The 20218-nt window shown below is 33.6% G+C and overlaps 2 protein-coding genes across 2 annotated transcripts; both read left to right on the top strand.

The window, feature by feature from the left end:
• Positions 1–276: 276 nt before the first annotated feature.
• Positions 277–5020, top strand: LOC9302109 (cyclic nucleotide-gated ion channel 4). The gene is made up of 8 exons (XM_002865989.2): positions 277–1010; positions 1720–1935; positions 2716–3029; positions 3258–3366; positions 3458–3694; positions 3818–3904; positions 4101–4465; positions 4701–5020. Exons 1-8 carry the CDS (start codon positions 408–410, stop codon positions 4852–4854), a joined length of 2085 nt encoding a protein of 694 aa, XP_002866035.1. The 5' UTR covers positions 277–407; the 3' UTR covers positions 4855–5020.
• An 11097-nt stretch (positions 5021–16117) lies between these two features.
• LOC9302107 lies at positions 16118–17665 on the top strand. The gene is made up of 2 exons (XM_002865987.2): positions 16118–16949; positions 17190–17665. The coding sequence occupies exons 1-2, from the start codon at positions 16461–16463 to the stop codon at positions 17547–17549; spliced, it is 849 nt and encodes a 282-aa protein (XP_002866033.1). The 5' UTR covers positions 16118–16460; the 3' UTR covers positions 17550–17665.
• Positions 17666–20218: the final 2553 nt, after the last annotated feature.

The raw sequence follows: 20218 nt of genomic DNA, 5'->3' as shown, positions 1-20218 counted from the left end.
AGTTTTAGGCATTTCCTAACATCTAAAAAGACTACAACTGTTCTTTGTCTTTACATTTCTTTTGTATTCATAACTGCTTATGATCCTTCACTTTCCATGTTTGGTATATGAATGTTACATGTTTGTGCATATAATTGCCGGTTGCTACTAATCAACTACTTTCAAACGTATAATAAATCTTATGCAACATACTAAACTACTAAAATTATGTAGTTTCTTATTAGTGTAACAAACTTACAAGGGTATAACGGTAATTTGCTTACCACTCCGTCATTTCTTTTACAGTTTTAGAATGTCGTCCTTCTTAAGACAACTTTCATCTCCAAAACCTCTTTCCGTTGTCCAGCTTCACACAAGATCTATTACCCTCTCTCTCTCTCTCTCTGTTGCATGCGTTAGTACTTTCGATGGCCACAGAGCACGAATCCACACGCGCATCACGCTTCTCACGTGACTCAAGCAGCGTAGGATATTACTCAGAAGAAGATAACACGGAGGAGGAAGAGGAAGATGAAGAAGAGATGGAAGAAATCGAAGAAGAGGAGGAAGAAGAGGAAGAAGAAGATCCACGTGTAGGTCTCGCGTGCGGAGGAAGAAGAAACGGGTCAAGTAATAACAACAAATGGATGATGTTGGGTCGGATACTTGACCCGAGATCCAAATGGGTTCGAGAATGGAACAAAGTCTTTCTCCTTGTATGCGCGACAGGTCTATTCGTAGACCCACTTTTTCTCTATACCCTATCAGTGAGCGATACGTGTATGTGTCTCCTCGTCGACGGTTGGCTTGCTCTCACCGTCACTGCCTTACGCTCCATGACCGATCTTTTGCACTTGTGGAACATTTGGATTCAGTTCAAGATTGCTCGCCGGTGGCCTTATCCCGGCGGAGATAGCGACGGCGATACCAACAAAGGAGGTGGGACACGTGGCTCTACGAGGGTTGCTCCACCTTACGTTAAGAAGAATGGGTTCTTCTTCGATTTCTTCGTCATCTTACCATTGCCTCAGGTTAGTAATTAACCAATACTTTAATATTCTTATTTTAAAGAAAACTGATTTAATTGTTTATATATATATATGAACTAAAACGATCATTGTTAGATGTTATAATTCGTGTGAGCTTCTATTTTTATTTCTTTCTAAACTATAGAACAATCCATGGAGGAAATTTCAAAATTTATACCGAAAAAAGAAACTCATCAAATCGTACGTGCAAAACTATGTGATGTTTTGGATTAGTTTTAATATGCACTTGCTTAATATATAGTTATAATATAGTTATAATATGCCATAATTAGATATAGATCAAGTGGTTGTACAGAGATGGTTCCATTATATGAGTTGAGGCATATTTTTATATGCACACATTTAAATGTTCCAAAGTTTAGATAGTGACTGAACTTTAAATAATAATTAATATTCCTACATTGAGAGAGATTACTTGCGAGTTAACAATACAATTACTAACATTGTTTAAAGGTACAATCATAGTAATCAAATCTTAGTACTGAACTAAAATTGACTAATCTAGAAAAAATCATATATATCTAAATAATTATATGGTCTGAAAGAACTCTCACTTAGCCTGACCTAATCATGTTCGTGTGTGGACCAAAAATAATACAGTTCATTTGTTTTCAATTATCTATTCGTATTGTACATTTTTGTTTTCTTGTTACAATTATTTAATTAAAAGATAAATAAATATTGCGAGCAGGTGGTGTTGTGGGTGGTGATACCTTCTCTTCTAAGGAGAGGTTCTGTGACTTTAGTGGTGTCAGTTTTGCTTGTAACATTCCTCTTCCAATATCTACCGAAAATATATCATTCAATCCGCCATCTCCGCCGCAATGCTACGCTCTCGGGTTACATCTTCGGCACCGTCTGGTGGGGAATTGCACTCAACATGATCGCTTATTTCGTCGCGGCCCATGTAAGTTTTTTTGATAAACTGTTCTGTATTGCATAGTATATATATTGGCAGATATACAAAATTTCAACTTATTAATAAGACTAGTTGGGGAGTTGTGATAGTCTATGTGAATATCAAAAAGTCTAATTATATGCTTTTAATGCTTCATTTCTTGTGTGGGTAATTTAATAAAGTTAATTCAATGAGAAAGTGTTATTTTCAGGTGCTAAATAATTATATTTTATAAGGTTTTGATTGTAAGATTAATTAAGATGTCGTACCTAAAATATTTTCACATGGACCTTTTCCATTGCTGTGGGAGTCTTTTAAAAGGAAAAAAAATCAGAAAATGCCAAAATAAGAAAAGATTTGTTAGGAGGAAGGTATGATTCTTTCCATTACACAAGTCGCAATCAAATAATGTAATGAAAGATGAAACTAAACACAACTTGCATTGGTTTTACGTATGATTAACTTCCGAAAGTCTAAGTTAGAATTATAAAATATGCAATCATTAAAGATTGTTTGTAATCATTAAAATATGCAATCATTAAACAAACAATTGTTTGTAACTACTATATAGTTAACGGTTCAGTTTTATTTTTCCCTCAATGACTCATCAACTTTCACTTAACATCATACCTTAAGTCTTAGATCTTCCACATCAATCATTAACCGTAAAAAAAAATGAAATGATTTTACCACCAGAATGCACAAAAATTCATTCTTCTGAAAAAAGTTTGCGTTACTATATATGTTTATGATATTTCTCTGTCTCATATATATGTTTATGAACTACAGGCAGCAGGAGCATGTTGGTATTTGTTAGGAGTTCAAAGATCTGCGAAATGTCTTAAAGAACAATGTGAAAACACAATGGGATGCGACATAAGGATGTTGTCATGTAAGGAACCTGTGTACTATGGAACGACCGTAATGGTCCTTGATAGAGCTAGACTTGCTTGGGCACAAAACCATCAAGCCCGATCTGTTTGCTTAGATATAAACACCAACTACACATATGGGGCTTATCAATGGACCATTCAACTTGTGAGCAATGAAAGCCGGTTGGAGAAAATCCTTTTTCCTATCTTTTGGGGTCTCATGACTCTCAGGTATTTCACATCCTCATCAGTATAATTGTTTGATTTTTCAGTCCGGTTTATATGTGACCATGATAATTCACCGTGTGAGAAAAATCTAACAAAATCGAAAATCGAATCAAATAAATTGTGCCTTAGTTCATTTACATAACCCTTTTTCTTAGGTATATTGTTTTACCAATAAATTGATTAATGTAAAGAAAAAGGTTTACAAAATCTTTTTTATCTGTAATTAATCAGCACATTTGGGAATTTGGAGAGCACAACAGAATGGTCGGAGGTTGTCTTCAATATCATAGTTCTAACAAGTGGTCTTCTTCTCGTTACCATGTTAATTGGTAATATCAAGGTATATAGATTAGAATATATTTTCATAATTTTGATTGATATCATGATAATAAAGTTAAAGATTTCTAATTTGATCTAATTAAAAAATGAAGGTGTTTCTGCACGCAACAACTTCAAAGAAGCAAGCAATGCACTTGAAAATGAGGAACATAGAGTGGTGGATGAAGAAGAGACACTTGCCATTAGGGTTTAGGCAGCGAGTCCGCAACTATGAGCGGCAAAGATGGGCTGCTATGCGCGGTGTAGACGAGTGTGAAATGGTTCAGAACCTTCCAGAAGGTCTTAGGAGAGACATCAAGTACCATCTATGTCTAGACTTAGTCCGGCAGGTCAGATTGATCGTCACAATTTTAGCTTGACAAAAAAAAAAGAAGATTAATATATAAAGATGAAATTAGTTCATAGTTAATAATTTAAAGGAATGAGTAGTTTAGATTTTTTTTTTCTTTCAGGTTCCATTGTTTCAGCATATGGATGATTTGGTGCTTGAGAATATATGCGACCGTGTGAAGTCTCTCATTTTCACCAAAGGAGAAACAGTAAGTATCTTAAAACCAATTTATGGAATAAATATTTTCAATGTCATGAAGCCATATAGAGTTAGCTTGTTAGCTTGAGGTCATGGAGCCTCTGATTGTTAGCTTGAGATCCAAGAAACTGTTAACGTAGGATCCAAGAAAAGCGTAAATTGTTAACGTCAACAATGAATAAGTAAACAAATCTTTGAAAATGCAGATTCAGAAAGAAGGAGACGCAGTGCAGAGAATGTTATTCGTAGTGAGAGGTCATCTTCAAAGCAGTCAGTTACTAAGAGACGGCGTCAAGAGCTGTTGCATGTTAGGTCCGGGAAATTTTAGTGGCGACGAGCTTCTCTCGTGGTGTCTCCGACGACCCTTCGTGGAGAGGCTACCGCCGTCCTCTTCAACGCTTGTAACACTCGAGACCACCGAAGCGTTTGGCCTCGACGCCGAAGACGTTAAGTACGTGACGCAACATTTTCGTTACACTTTTGTTAACGAGAAAGTCAAACGCAGTGCCCGCTATTATTCCCCTGGATGGCGGACTTGGGCTGCGGTTGCGGTTCAGCTTGCTTGGCGGAGGTACGTCTCATTTCTTGAGTATATTAATCTCGCACATTAAAATCATTTTCAAAAAATAATTGTTTTTAAAAATGCATAATTATGTTATTCTTTAATTTCTCAAATTATAAGCAACCGAAATAGAAAAGTGGTAGTTTAAGATCTTCTTTTATTTATTAAATACAAATTCAAAACATTTTTGATTATGTGTGAAAAGATTTACATACAAAGTAAATATTTATTATTAACATGACAGGTACAAGCATAGGCTAACGTTGACGTCACTGTCGTTCATACGACCGCGAAGACCATTGTCAAGATGTGCATCCTTAGGAGAAGATAAATTGAGGCTCTATACAGCAATTTTAACCTCTCCTAAACCTAATCCCGACGATTTCGATGATTATTGATTCATACTATTCTTATTATCGCTACTATTCTTTTTTCCTCCGTAATTTCGTACTACAATATTATTTTTGTGGTCATCAATTTTTTTTTTGGATATAATTAGTCATAGAATAGCATATGATTTAAATAATAAAGAATATGGTAGCTTTAGCAAGACAATTTGGGACACATACACATTGGTAAAAAAGAAGTAATAGAGACATCTTAAATCTTTTTTTTTTTTTAATAAAACATGGAAGCTCCAATCTTTTGGTTCATAATCTTTTCCAGTATTAATTAAGCGGATTGTTAATAAATGTTCAGTAAAATTTTGGTTTAGAAAAAAAACACTAAACGAAAACAAAAAAAAAAAATTCTTTTTTTCTTTCCTTTTGTATAAATATAAAATTGTATTCACCAAAAGTAGATGTTTGCACAAAATTTCCACTTTGAGTGATACCATTGTTATTTTCTCGTATGTTGCTTGGATTCCATATATTGTTCCGTTGAACCGTTGTATATACCACTCAGAATCAGTCCCAGTTGTAAACTCAAAGATTACTTAGTATACCGTCAATGGACTCATCAAAGTCAACACCGGATAAATCGGATATGATAATTTTGTCTGTACGTAGTGTAATAAATTTGACATAATAATGAGCTCTTAGTTCTATGGAAAATTGTTTTCATTTTCTTGATCTAGATAATAAATGTAGTTTTTGTGCTACTCTGGTTTGAAATCTTTTAAACTTGGAGATATCTTTTAGTTCTATGGAATTTTGTTTTCATTTCCTCGCCTTGGAGCAGAGACGAAAGTTGTTCGTGCAAGGGAGAAATCTGATGCCTACTTACAAAAGGCGATTGAGTCGAACGATGACTTTTTTCTTAAACTAGTAGCAGAGAAAGATGAGGAGGGTCATAAGGGCGAAATGAATATGCAGAGCTTCAAGGACGCAGCTGCGGAGCTAAGGGCAAAGCATGCAGTGGCGACGGTGGCGGGCTCGGAGGATAAGACCAAGTAAACGAAGAAGAGCGACGAAGAGGGTTAATGATGTTTGTTTGTTGTGTTTCTTTTAATGTTTTGTTTGTATGCTTCTAATTATTGTTTCTTTTCATGTTTCGTATCGTTTGTGTTAAATTTTTTTTTAATATATTAAGTATTTAAAAACTTTATAAGAATGATGATCACTCTAGTTATAAATATATTAAAAAATGCTCCAAAATGTGTGTGAACGTTAAATTAGGTACAAAGTTTAAATCAAGCCCATTTTACAGAAATAAAAGCTTAGAGATTTAAGTTTTAGAAAGAAAAAAATATTATGATTCTAATCATGTCACATATACATCTTCTCTTAATAAGAGCAAAATAAATTAAAAAAAAAAAACTTTTGGGTCGGGTCGAATTCGAGTCAGAGCAAAAATTGAAAATTTTTAAAATTTTTTATATTTAATTGTGGATTCAGGGTTTAGGGGTTAATTATTCGAGAAAATCTGGAGATTTCTCTGAAGCCGAAATGTAGAATCCATCACTTCGGAACATGAAACTCCGGATATTTTCTCTGTTCTACGTTTCAAATCGACGAGTCACATTTACCTTTCTGATGTTGGTTCTGGATCTAAGTTTTCTCCGGTTTGCACAACTTTGTCTTACGAGTTTAGATCTGATGACCTTGTTATGCCTGTTTGGGATCATGCAAGAACACTGAGGTTTATTCTATATTTTATAGGCTGGTTGGTTGCAATATATACGAGGTCTCGAGTTTATTTTAGCTTCATACATCATAAAATATGTTATTCTATAGACTTAAAAATGAATTGGTGAGTGGCTTTCTTTCCAAGTATGTACCAAACCAAACAATTCAGGATGACCAAAAACTAATGCCTTTTTGGTTTCTTTGGAGAATATGGAAAGTTAGAAATAATTTTGTCTTCAACAAAGGCCGATAGAGTGCTTCCAAAACAATTTTGAAGGCACAAGCTGAAACAACACAATGGCTTCTAGCCACTACAACTCACAAGCGCAGAGACACCATGCCTAGTCACAACACATCTCCACCTCCACCTTGTCGGCTCTGGACTGCTCCGCCGTTCCCATACACTAAATGCAACTTTGATGCAGGTTTCGATACTCAAACTCAACAAGCTACAGCGGCTTGGATTATTAGAGACCACCATAGACTATCTAAACATTGGGGATCACTGCAATTAGGCCATGCTACTACTCCTCTAGAAGCCGAAACAAAAGCATTAAAAGCGGCTATGCAACAAGCCTGGATCCGCAACTATAAAACGATTTTCTTTGAAGGGGATTGTGAAATCTTAATACGAACTGTAAACGATTCATCTGCTGCAAGATATCAAATTTTGGGCAAGGAAGTTCCAACAGATACGATTCATATTCACAAAGAGAGAAGGAAATATGGTTGCGCACAGCTTAGCAAAGTTTAGTTGTATAACATCTGTGTTTTATTCTGATTCTGTTTCCCAGCCTACTTGGCTCCAAAAACATCTCTGTATTGACTCTTTTCATTAATATAAATTAGATCAAAACCCGCGCTACGCTGCGGGGCAAATTTTAAAAATTTTATTTTTGTAGAAGTTGTTTGACATCAAGTAATTTTTAAATAACAACATGCATGAGGTAAATTTAACAAGTGGTGTAAGCTGCATGTAGTTTTTGTAAATTAATTTGTTTCAATATAAGTATTTATGATAGACACTTAAAAGATTTTTTTGATTTTGTATTTACTTTTGCTCGTATTTTAGTTGTTTATATTTTATATTTTATATATGTATACATAAATAAATAACTTTATATTTGTATCTGTTTGTTTTAGTTAATGTTTTTAGTATATGTTTAATTTCTTACAAATATTAGATTTTTATAGTGTGATATGTAAATATTTTTTCAGCGACTACTATACTTTAAAAACCTTAGATTCTTTCTGTTACATTTATTTATGGTACTCAAGCATAATTTGAATCATACTAAAAATTAATTAATATATCTTTTGTTTCTTTAAATAATGATTTTACCATTAGATCACAATAATTAACTATGCGAAGTTTATTTTGTGTGTATTTTGTTCTTTAAAATTTGAACACTATAAACATTTTTTAACTTTAAAATAATTTGATTTTTGAATAGATCGGGATAATATTATTAGGGTGGATATTTTAACCGAATTGAACTAAATCAAACCAAACCTAACAAAACAAACTCAAACTGATCCAAACCAAACCATAACTTACCTTCAAACCATTCGATTATGTTTCTTCTCAATCCAAACCGATAACCCAATGTATTTTTTTATTTAATTAATTAATAATATTATAAATACTAATATGTAATCATTTACTAATGTTACACTTGATTTGGAGCTTTAGATTTTTTTTCCTTTTCTAATTAATTAAATAAAATTAGATTGATCTAGTTTAATTATCTCTAAAAAAGGAAAATTAAATTCTCTATGAGACTATGCAATTTCGATAACCAGTTCATCATTTCTGATAATCCGAAAATCGTTCTTCTCTTTCGCAACCCACACTTTCTCTTCCTATATCTCTACTCCTACAAATAAGTCATCTTCTTCCATTAGTAAAGAAAAAAAAATGTTCATCTGTGTATGTTTGTTTCTTCAATCAATCAAATCATGAGGTTTTGAAAATTGGTTTTCCCCAATTAGCATTAATCGGTATGAAGTAAAGTCTTCTGCTGTCATCATCTGGTATGTTTTGACAATTTCCAAATCAGAAACATGAGATGAATAGAAATGTTTAAATTGTTGATTGATCCTCTTGTCTGATTTTAAATAATTTAGTTGGAGAAGCAGAGGGAATTTGTTTATCATTTTGTGTTGTCTGTTATTGGTTTTGAATAGATTTGGAGATAAATTAAGGAGTTTGGTATAACGGTTTTTTGTAGATCCATTGGAAGATTTGGTTTGGTATGTAATTTGATACAAGTGGACAAACTTTTTAGGTTCTCTCCACTCAATAAATTTCATGGCTTGTGGGGGAAACTCTTGGTTTTTATTTGTTAATTATGTGTTTTTCTTAAATATTGAGACATCGATTCGTGGTTGCTGTCTTGAGAGGGAACATAATCTTCTGATCCAAATACTTGAATATGGTTTTGTAGAAACCTAAAATTTTATACTTTCATTGATTTAATCTCCGATTCTGAGCAAAAAGTCTATATTTGAGTTTGGTTTGTTTTTCAACGTCTTGGATTTGTAGTGTTTAAGGAATGGAGGCTTAAGTTCACGTCCACATTTTCTTCCTAAAACACATGGAATGGTAGATTATTTCTTCTTTTGATTCAATTGTTTTTTGCAGTGGTAACAACAAAAGTTTCATCGTGAAGAACCCAATGGAACATTCTAGAGACTTTCTTCTCATATTTTATTAATTTTGAAGCACAAAAATTTCTCAAGTTTCATTCGTCAGTTTGATACATATGTAAGTTTTCCTACTTATTTTTTACTCAAATTCAAAATGGGCTTATATGTCATCTACAACTAAATAAATTGTGTAGCTAATGTGACTTTCTTTTGAATATTACCGATTGGAACGATTTTTACAAAGTTTAACCTATGTTTGAATAATATGAATTACTACGCTCACAAAATTTTTTTAAATAATTTGAAACCATAAATTCATTAAGCACTATATTTGATTTAATTTTTTTTATATAAAAAAACGATATTGCTGAAGAATCAAATAAATCCAAAGTAAAAAAAAAACTATAATTACTGGTAGCCAACAAACAAAAAGAATTTTTTTTCCGTATAGTTTCCATGACCACAACGATTGCCTTCATTTATCGATATCTATTTTGTTTTTTTTTTCTAATAGTCTAAAGAATTTTTTATTATTTATGAAAAGGAGAACTAGCCCAATATTTCAATGACATCTAAATAATAATAAGCCCATTCATTTAAAACTATAAGCCCATTAAATAAGCTGTAAAAAATAAAAGAATGACGTGGAACAAATGAGTATTATAATTGGCAGAAGATAGCTGAATTGTATTAATAAAATGTTTTCATTAGATGTTCATTTTAATTAGATGTCACTCTTAGAACAGCTGAAAAAGTTGATGTGTCAACTTAGGAGAAATTTCTATTGTTTTTATTGTATTGATTTGTTTTGACGAAAAAAAAAATAATAATAACCTCAGTAAAGTAAATCAGTTTAATTATTTAAAAATTGGTGCCAAGTGCGAACAGAGAAATATCAGGTGATTTTTTTTTTTTTTTTTTTTTGGCGAACAATTAACAGGTGATCTTGGTTTAATGAAAAGCTCAACTTTATAACTTTCTTAGATCCATATATACTTAAATCAATAACCGTCGTCCTTATTCAAAGTAGCTACCCATCCATGAGATGCCCCTATTGTTACAATTGCATAATCACGAAAATCATTATATACCAACTCCAAAGGAACCTTCTTTTCCAAGTAAGTAATATCACTTTCATTAGCATTTTTAACGACGAGTCTTCCACAAGTATCAGCGCCGGCAATGGAAAAAGGCGGGGTTTGCAGCAAGGATGATGAGAAGCCATTAGAAAGAATAAGAAGAAGAGATGATCTCCCGGACGCAGGTTTCCCAAAGCGGAGCCTCGAGAGCCCGGTGAGAAGCAGAGACATGAAATAGTATGTTCTTAGCAAAAAGCAACGAAACCCTAGTGGAAAATTTGGTAATTCTCTCCACCAAAGAAACCATCCATTAATACAGAGGAATGGCCTTGCCCACCAAGTTTCATAATTTTTCAATGTTTAAGAATTTATCTGTGGAGTAAACATGGAAAACAAATCTTGCTAAAAATAAATGACAAAAGAAATATATTTGTTCGCTTTCTGTTTAGTGAATGAAAACAGATCTTGTTAAAAAAAATTGACAGCAAATCTTGCTAAACATGAATACAGTGATACAATGTTTTTTTTTTTTTTATTTAACTCAGGGTAAATTTCTAGGTTTATGGAGGGGCCCAGGACTAATTCCTGGGGAGAAGGTATTCCACGGATAGAATCCCTCTAAGTTTTCAAATGAGCCGTAAATAATGAGCTCATACCCATGTGGCCAAAGGAATAAAGCTGAGCAGTTCTGCGTGGATCTGGCCTAGACCAACAGGGCGACTCTTCCACTAGACTAGAACCACTAGCCCACCACCTCTGATTAAGTGATACAATGTTCTTAGTGAAATATAAATATATAACATAATAGAAGATTTTCCAATTCTCTCCAGCTAAAATAAACACTCCCATTAATACATATGGATATGGGTTGGCTTTGCCCACCACGTCTTCCATGTCCAAATTAATTGTCGTCAGACACCATGTTTTTCCCATATTTTTTCTAAAATATTATTCATGTTTTAGAAAATATAAACATTTAGTAATCTCCAACAATCAGTATTTGCTGCTTACCAAAAAAAAAAAAAACAATCAGTATTTGCTCATGTTATTCTCATATCCCAAACTCAAAGAACCAGCCCAACAAATTTTTTTATACCCTTCCAGACATATATAATATATTTGTATCTATACTAAAAAATCGTTATTTCCATGACTTCTGATTTGGATCCAACGTCAAGTGTGAGGATTGAGGAATAAGTATCATTGACGTGCTGATTTTTTTTTTTAATTACAAATTCTCGGGTTATTTAATAAAACTAATTTTAGGTGGTTTTTCTTCGGAGGATGAATATGGATTAAACGTTGAGGACATATTAGAAGAGATACAAAAAGGAGATACGGATTACAAGGTTGGAATGTATACACCAGATTCACGGCATGGTTGTTACCAAATCTGTTGGCCCGCCGGTGGGTATGGGTTATCATCAAGGAGTAAGAGTTCCTCCAAAACGTTTGTCGGATTGATACGTAATTCAGGTTGGATGGGTGAATGGTGGATGAGTTTGTTAAAAATAAGTTCTTTACAGTTTTTCTTCAGATTCAATGATCTTTTCTTAGTAAATCAGAGGTTTTGTTGTAAGGTTTTTATTTTAGGCTATTATGTTAAATTCAATTCTCGGATCATATATGTCTGTGTTATTGAAGTAATGATAAAAGGAATGAATTGTTTTATCTCTGGTTCGTATGGTGTATTGGTGATGGAGATCATGGAAAAGTATTATTGGTTATATGCTATCTCGGAACTTTGGTACTCGGTTGGTAAAAAAGGACTTGCTATAAACGTATGTTTTACGTCGAGGTCTATTGCAAATCAAGTGAATGAAGGTCAGAACCTGATATACCATGATATGGTGAAGGGCTTCACGGGTGGACGCAACCCACCTATATTAAAGGTTGATAAATGAAAGTTTTAAGTTGGAATTGTCAAGGTCTCGGAAATAAGGTAACTATCGGGTATCTTCGGGATTTGTGGAAGCAACATCGGCCGGATTTTTTGTTTCTTTCGGAAACAAAACAATCTTCGTTATTTATGGAAAAATTTGTTGGTCATTTTGGTTATAAAAATTTAAAAACGGTAGATCTTATCGGTTGTAGTGGGGGCTTAGCTCTTTATTATAATAATGATTACAATGTTTCAATTATTTATGAAAGTAATCGTTTAATTGATATTGAGGCTATTTATAAAGGAAAAACAATCAATCTTACTTTTGTTTATGGAGATCCGGTACCAAAAAATAGAGATCAAGTTTGGGAACGGTTAACACGGATCGGGATATCTCGGGATACTTTTTGGTTTTTGATAGGAGATTTCAATGAATTAACCGGAAATCATGAAAAAAGAGGTGGCAAATTGAGACATGCTTCTTCCTTTATCCCTTTTAATTTAATGATAAACGATTGTGGACTTTTGGATTTTCCATATCTCGGAGATTGGTTATCTTGGAGGGGATGGCGGGATAAAAAAACCTATACGGTGTCGGTTAGATAGAGCGTTAGCAAATGAGGATTGGCATGAATTATTCCCCAATTCTTTCGTTGAATATTTACAAATTGTAGCTTCTGATCATTCTCCAGTTATAGCCACAATCGTAGATAAGATACCACGGAGTAAACGATCTTTTCGGTTTGATAAAAGATGGATTGGAAAAGAGGGGTTACTAGAGGCAATATCAAGTGGGTGGAATCTCAATTCCGGTGATGAGGAGGGACAATTTGTGGAAAAATTGACTAACTGTAGAAGGGCTATTTCTCAATGGCGGAAAGAATTATCTCCTTATGGACGGAAAAAAATAGAGGATCTGAAATCAGAACTCGATGTAGCTCAGAGAGATGATACGAGATCACGTGAGGAGATTACGGAATTAACATTGCGGTTGAAAGAGGCTTACAGAGATGAAGAACTATATTGGTATAAAAAAAGTAGGAGTTTTTGGATGAAACTAGGGGATAATAATTCGAAATACTTTCATGCTCTGACAAAACAGAGGCGTGCAAGGAATCGGATTACCGGTTTACATGATGAAAACGGGATATGGTCTGCGGAGGATAAAGATATTCAAAATATAGCGGTCTCTTATTTTAAAAATTTATTTACTACATCTAATCCACATGCTTTTGAGGAGTCTCTAGCAGAGGTGAAAACATTGATAACGGATCAGATAAATGTTTTTTTGATGGCTCCCACGACAGAATGTGAGGTCCGAACGGCTTTATTTATGATGCATCCAGAAAAGGCGCCAGGGCCCGATGGGATGACAGCCTTGTTTTTTCAGAAAGCCTGGATTACTATTAAAGCGGACTTGTTGATCCTCGTTAACTTTTTTTAACAAGATGGAGTTTTCGATAAGCGGTTAAACACGACTAATATATGTCTTATTCCAAAAACGGAGCGACCAACTCGGATGACGGAATTACGGCCCATCAGTCTCTGCAATATTGGTTATAAAGTTATTTCAAAAATTCTTTGCCAAAGACTTAAGACGGTACTACCAAAACTTATTTCGGAAACCCAATCGGCTTTTGTAGAAGGGCGACTAATCTTGGATAATATTCTTATAGCTCAGGAGATGTTTCATGGTCTGAGAACTAACCAGTCCTGTAAAGAAAAATTTATGGCTATTAAAACGGATATGAGCAAGGCTTACGATCGGGTTGAATGGAAGTTTATCGAAGAATTATTGAGGAAGATGGGATTCTGCAAAAAGTGGATTTCGTGGATGATGTGGTGTATCACTACAGTCCAATATAGAGTTCTTCTTAATGGACAACCTCGAGGACTAATTATTCCGGAAAGGGGATTAAGACAAGGAGATTCTTTATCTCCTTACTTATTTATTCTCTGTACGGAGGTGCTTATTGCGAATATAAGGAAAGCGGAACAAGAAAAATTAATTACTGGTATTAGAGTATCCACAGCTAGCCCTTCGGTATCTCATCTCTTATTTGCTGATGATAGTTTGTTCTTTTGCAAAGCCAATAAAGAACAATGCGGAGTAATTTTGGGGATTCTAAAACAATATGAAGCGGTTTCAGGACAACAAATTAATTTTTCAAAATCTTCGATTCAGTTTGGCCATAAGGTGGATGTTTCTATGAAGGAAGAAATAAAAGCGGTTATGGGAATTCATAATCTTGGAGGTATGGGATCTTATCTTGGTTTACCTGAAAGTCTTGGTGGATCGAAGACAAAGATCTTCTCTTTTGTCAGAGACAGACTTCAGACTAGAATAAATGGTTGGTCAGCCAAATTCTTATCAAAAGGTGGGAAAGAAGTTATGATTAAATCGGTAGCTGCGGCACTACCAACATATGTTATGTCTTGCTTTAGGTTACCAAAAACAATTACTTCTAAACTTACAAGTCCGGTTGCTAAGTTTTGGTGGAGTTCTAACGGCGAGTCGAGAGGAATGCACTGGATGGCTTGGAATAAGTTATGTAGTAGTAAATCGGAAGGTGGTGTAGGATTTCGGAATGTAGATGATTTTAATTCGGCGTTACTCGCAAAACAATTATGGCGTTTAATTACGGTTCCTGATTCACTTTTTGCAAAGGTTTTTAAAGGACGGTATTTTCAGAAATCCAATCCATTGGATAATATAAAATCATACTCTCCTTCTTATGGTTGGAGAAGTATATTGTCAGCTAGATCTCTGGTTATTAAAGGACTTATTAAAAGAGTTGGTTATGGGGCGTCCATCTCAGTATGGGAGGATCCATGGATACCAGCTCAATTCCCGAGACCAGCAAAAAGTAATGGTTCAATTATTGATCCATCTTTGAAAGTTAATAGCCTTGTCGACAGCCGGTCAAATTTTTGGAACATGGATCTCTTGAGGGAGCTCTTTGATCCAGAAGATGTCGCGCTGATTAGTGCATTGCCTTTGAGTGCGTCAACTAAAGAGGATACCCTTGGTTGGCATTACACTAAATCTGGAAAATATACGGTTAAATCTGGTTACCATACGACTCGGATAGAGCATTTGGATGCTAGTTCAAAATCATTGGCCCAGATATAAAACCTCTAAAAGCATATGCTTGGAAGGTGCAGTGTCCACCTAAGTTACGACATTTTTTGTGGCAAATTTTATCAGGTTGTGTACCGGTTACGGAGAATCTGCGAAAGAAAGGTATAAAATGTGATACCGGATGTGTTAAATGTGACGCCACAGAGGAAACAGTTAACCATACACTTTTTGAATGCCATCCAGCGAGACAAATTTGGGCTCTTTCTCAAATTCCTTCAGTCCCGGGGATTTTCCCTACGACTTCTATTTACGAGAACTTGGATCACCTATTTTGGAGAATACCTTCAGAGATAGATTCATCCTCTTATCCATGGATACTTTGGTACATTTGGAAAGCAAGGAATGAAAAGATTTTTGAAAATGTGGATAAAGATCCATTAAAAATAATAATAAAATGGAATTTCAAATTATTTCTTATAATTTTCTGGTTATGGTTTGTTAATATATCAGTAAAATTCGATTGAATTGCCCACTAATCTTATTATTATATAAAGTTGGGTTTTCAAAGATCATGACACGTGTCAAGTAAAACATAATTACATAAGATATCATCATATGTCAAATTTTAATTTTTAATAATAAATTTTTAAAATATGTAAATAAATTAGTTCATTCGGACAAAAAATGTAAAAAAACTCTATTTACTAACTAAAATATTCTCTCTCTTTTTTTTAATACTTTAGACACTATTTTATATGATAAATTTTTTATTAAATTTAAATTTTATTTTAAAAATAAATAACCCGTCGGTTGAACTGGTCCTAATCTATTATTATATAAATGATAACTTAGCTCTTACGAGATATATGTGACGAAAATTCATCCAATGGACTTGTAGAATCGTTGTTTCAATTTTGTACCGTATCCGAAATTAAACCAACCGGTTCAATTTCTCTGAGTGGAAGATTCGGTGACCTGTCATATGACGATGTGTCAACCAACACTTTATTCCTCCCTAAGCAACAAATCACAGCTTTTGCCACCCAAAGGCCAAAAAAGAATTATTTTAAAAAGAGAAGAAAAATATTGGCTAAAGACACTTGTTGCCGCCTTTCTCTCATTACCATTAGCCTACAAAATTGTTTCCTCCTCCTCCTCCAATATTTCAATGTTTCTCTAAACATTTTTTCAAACTTTTTTCTTGGGGAAACATTTCTGATCTTCTGATTTGTTTCTCCCTCCAATGGCGCCTCGTCTTTTCGCATGTTTTGGCGTCAAAGGATCTTCAACTTCCACCACTACCGGAAAAGGAATTTCCGGTCATAATGCGGCTGTTGTAGCTGCTGATGTTCCGGTAGGTGATGGACCTGTTCTTGTTCAGCTTTTCTCATCTCAAGGATGTAAAACTTCGCCGGAGGCAGAGATGCTTGTATCACGTCTTGGACGTGGTGACTTCGATGGAAAGATCCGTCGAGACGGTGGATCTGGTGGTTCTCCTGCGATGGTTTTGGTTTTTCACGTTGATTATTGGGATTATCTTGGATGGAAAGATCCGTATGGATCGAGTCAGTGGACCATAAGGCAAAAGGCGTATATCGAGGCGTTGAATCAAGATACAATGTTTACTCCACAGTTTGTTGTCCAAGGTCGTGTTCAATTACTTGGGAATGAAGAAGAGACCTTGCTTAAGTCTATTGTTGAAGCTCCTAGGTTTCCTTCTCCGGCGTTTCGGGTGAGTAATTTCTTGCATTTTCGATGTTGAGTCATCGATGAATCATTGATTGATTTCTTATTACACAATATGTTATTTTTACTAACATGAAGCAAATCACACATAGATGTTAATAGTGAAGACACAAAACTATGTGTCGAAGGCATTACATCTTTTGTATATATGTAATGTGTTCTTGTTGTTATTTGCTTTGTGTGTCATTACATAACCAGTGAAATTATTATTGGTTTCTTTTACTAGGCCACATTCCAGAGACCAACCTCAGAAACCCTACAAGTATCTCTCACAGGAGCTTTGAGGATGAAAGTAGACTCGAGCGGGATCGATATAATGGTGGCGCTATACGAGAACAGTTTAGTGAATGATTGCCCTCGAGGAGAGAACTCAGGAAGAGTTTTGTCCAATGACTACGTTGTAAGAAAGCTAGAAAAGTTATGCACGGTTAAAGATTTAACGGCGAAAAAGACGGTGTCAGAGACGGCTCATTTCACGGTTTGGGATGGATTCAACAGCTCTAAATGTGGAGTCGCTGTTTTTCTACAGAACACATCTCTTCAAATTTTTGGTACTCAGAGTTTTCAATTGCCTGATGAGATTTGACAAAGGAACAAAAATTCTGTATCTACTTTTATAGAAATGAAATTTGAACTTTTGTGTTCGTTCATATTTGGTTATTATTGGAAATTTGTGTGTATAGAAGGATATTTGTCACTCTCGTTTATAGGCATTTACTTTATTTAAACCCTTTCAATTTTCTTCCATTCTAAGTTATGCTATCCCACTTCACTTTTAGGATAGTATTAAATTAAATGATCAAAATATATTAAAAATATAAAATTCGATTTAACCAGGACAATATCTTTTAGTATTGTGGGTTTAAATCCGATATATGTTGACAAAAAACAAATTTGACTTGTGTTAATTCATAAAGTTTTGTAGGACGATAATAATTGAAACATAATAGTGATAGTTATTGAAATGTGTCGTACAACATTATCTACGCAACACAACTGATTTAATTCACAGAGACATGTCAACGGACCTTTTCTTTATATGTCTAAAAAAGTTTATTACAAAAAAAAAGAAGAGAAAACAAAATTCTAGCTTATTTGTTTGGCCGAAAAAAATCCTAACTTAACTACATTGACTTAGTTGAATTAGCCTTAATGTTAGTCACATATAACAGTTTGGAACGAAATATTTTAATTTTTAACTAAAATTAGATATAATCACATATAACAAGTCAGCGCAAAGTTAAAAAATTATTGGCTAATGAAATAGTTTGAAGATCTTTTCAGCTAAAGCATATAAATTGAATTTTTTTTAATAATTAAACTTTTTTAGAATTGTTATGCTATTTGGTATCCTAAGTCTGAAAGTTCTTTGTTTGACAAAAAAAAAAATTTCTGAGAGTTCTTTTTCTTCTTCTTTCCTGGAAGCCTTTTTAAAATTCTTTCATTTAAATTATTAAATCTACATATTTCAGTAACTTTTTTTTTGGTTGGAACATATTTCAGTAACTTCATATTCTCAATTAAAATTATTTCCGACTATGCAAATAGTTTTTGTAGAGCGACATATATCTAACTTCTCCAAAAAAAATGTAACGAAATATATTAACCCAGAAGATTTTGACAGAAGGAAAATTATAGTTTAAATTTTTTCTATTTCCATTCCTTTTTTTTTAAATTATAAAAGCAGAGCTAGATTATGTTTTCGGATTCGAACAAATTGCCACCTTATAAACTTTCTTGTGGTCTTTTATATCCTTATAAATGTTATCATTATGTACTTTTTTTTTATTTTTTAAAGTCCATGCGACGACTACTGTGTCTCACAACTAGTTGATCAAAAAAAAAAAACTCTTTCAATTTGGATTGGTGTCTCTCTATAGTCTCTAATGGAAATAATTCACTAATTTAGCCGAGTTCTTTAAGCCTTCTTCCTCAATCATATTTTAACTAATCCTAAATTCCTAACTTTAATTTTAAGATAATTTAAAAGAATATGCTATCCGAATATGAGAAAAATCCAAGAGAACAATTAATTTACTATGCTGCCGGCAGAAAAAAAAATTAGTTTTCTATGCTGCTTGCTACCACACTTGTACGTGTTCAAGGCGTCGTGGATATATTATGCACCATGCAAATCTAACGTAGGTCTGTTTTTTATTTTTGCTAAATCGTTACGTCATTTTTTCTTAAAAATAAGAATTAAAGGTTACGTCTGTTTATTTGGTGTGTTTGTTTATAATTTTTAATATAAAAGAATTGGAAAGATAAACAAGCAAGGTTATTTCGATCAATAGTTTCAGTCCATGTCTTTATCTCTATGGTCGGCGTATATATATATATGAAAACAAACGTTAAATGCGTTGTTTTTTTTTTTTTGTTAAAAGGCTTTGTTTTTTTTTTTTTTGAGCAAAATTAAAAGGCTTTGTTAAATGCGTTATTTGTAGATATATTTTATAGTTTTGAACAGATCAAAAACTATATCGACTTAATCTTACACATCTAAGAAAATAGTGCGTAACAATGAATTGATAGGAAGATTATAATCTTCTAATTAACCATTATTATTTCGATGTTTTGGATGGTAAAATTGTTTAGTCAGAGAAAAAAATGATTTTTAGTCAAATTACATTGAATTTGAACTAAAAAAAAAAAGAAAGATTGAACGTCCATAATTGATTCTTAACCTTATAAATGCCTTGTTAAAGGAGTTAATTTCTTATAAAAAATTATGCTTTGTAACATCAAATTTATGAATATTTTGTTAAAATAAAAAAAATGTTATGCTCTAAAAATATACAAAGAGTGAATATATACAAAGACATGATGTTTCACACAGTAAAATATTGTAGTTGGGAAATACAGTAAAATGGGATAAATGGACTTTAGTGAAATGTAGTTAAATACAGGCGTGGGATTTTTGATGTCGTATACCATACCACACAATACTACGGGAAAACGGCCATTTTCAATCCCAACTATTTGGGGTGGGTTTTTCCAACCTAAACTAAGACCCCCCATCAATTTCTACCCAAACTCAAAACTAATTTAAATTCAAAACCTAAACTAATGAAAATTAGCCGATTTCAACATGACAGAAGACGGTGTTAGTTCGGAATTTAACGGCTGCTGAGTCAGCGATATCGTGGCATTGACGTGGCGGGAAAACGGCCATTTTCAACCCCAACTATTGGGGACCAGTTTTTTCCAACCCAAAATATTGGGGGCCGGAAAAAATATAAACGTCATCGTTTTAAT

This window comes from Arabidopsis lyrata, assembly GCF_000004255.2.
Source record: "Arabidopsis lyrata subsp. lyrata unplaced genomic scaffold ARALYscaffold_8, whole genome shotgun sequence".
NCBI classification, from domain to species: Eukaryota; Viridiplantae; Streptophyta; class Magnoliopsida; order Brassicales; family Brassicaceae; genus Arabidopsis; species Arabidopsis lyrata.
Note: the sequence above shows the minus strand (reverse complement) of the source record. Positions and strands in the feature narration are given on the sequence as shown.

Excerpts from the sequence above, each read along its gene's own strand:
- LOC9302109 (XM_002865989.2), top strand. The coding sequence starts at position 408 with ATGGCCACAGAGCACGAATCCACACGCGCATCACGCTTCTCACGTGAC. Across the intron at positions 1,936-2,715 it reads CTTATTTCGTCGCGGCCCAT|GCAGCAGGAGCATGTTGGTA; the intron begins GTAAGTTTTTTT and ends TATGAACTACAG. Across the intron at positions 3,695-3,817 it reads GTCTAGACTTAGTCCGGCAG|GTTCCATTGTTTCAGCATAT; the intron begins GTCAGATTGATC and ends TTTTTCTTTCAG.
- LOC9302107 (XM_002865987.2), top strand. The coding sequence starts at position 16,461 with ATGGCGCCTCGTCTTTTCGCATGTTTTGGCGTCAAAGGATCTTCAACT. Across the intron at positions 16,950-17,189 it reads TTCCTTCTCCGGCGTTTCGG|GCCACATTCCAGAGACCAAC; the intron begins GTGAGTAATTTC and ends TTCTTTTACTAG.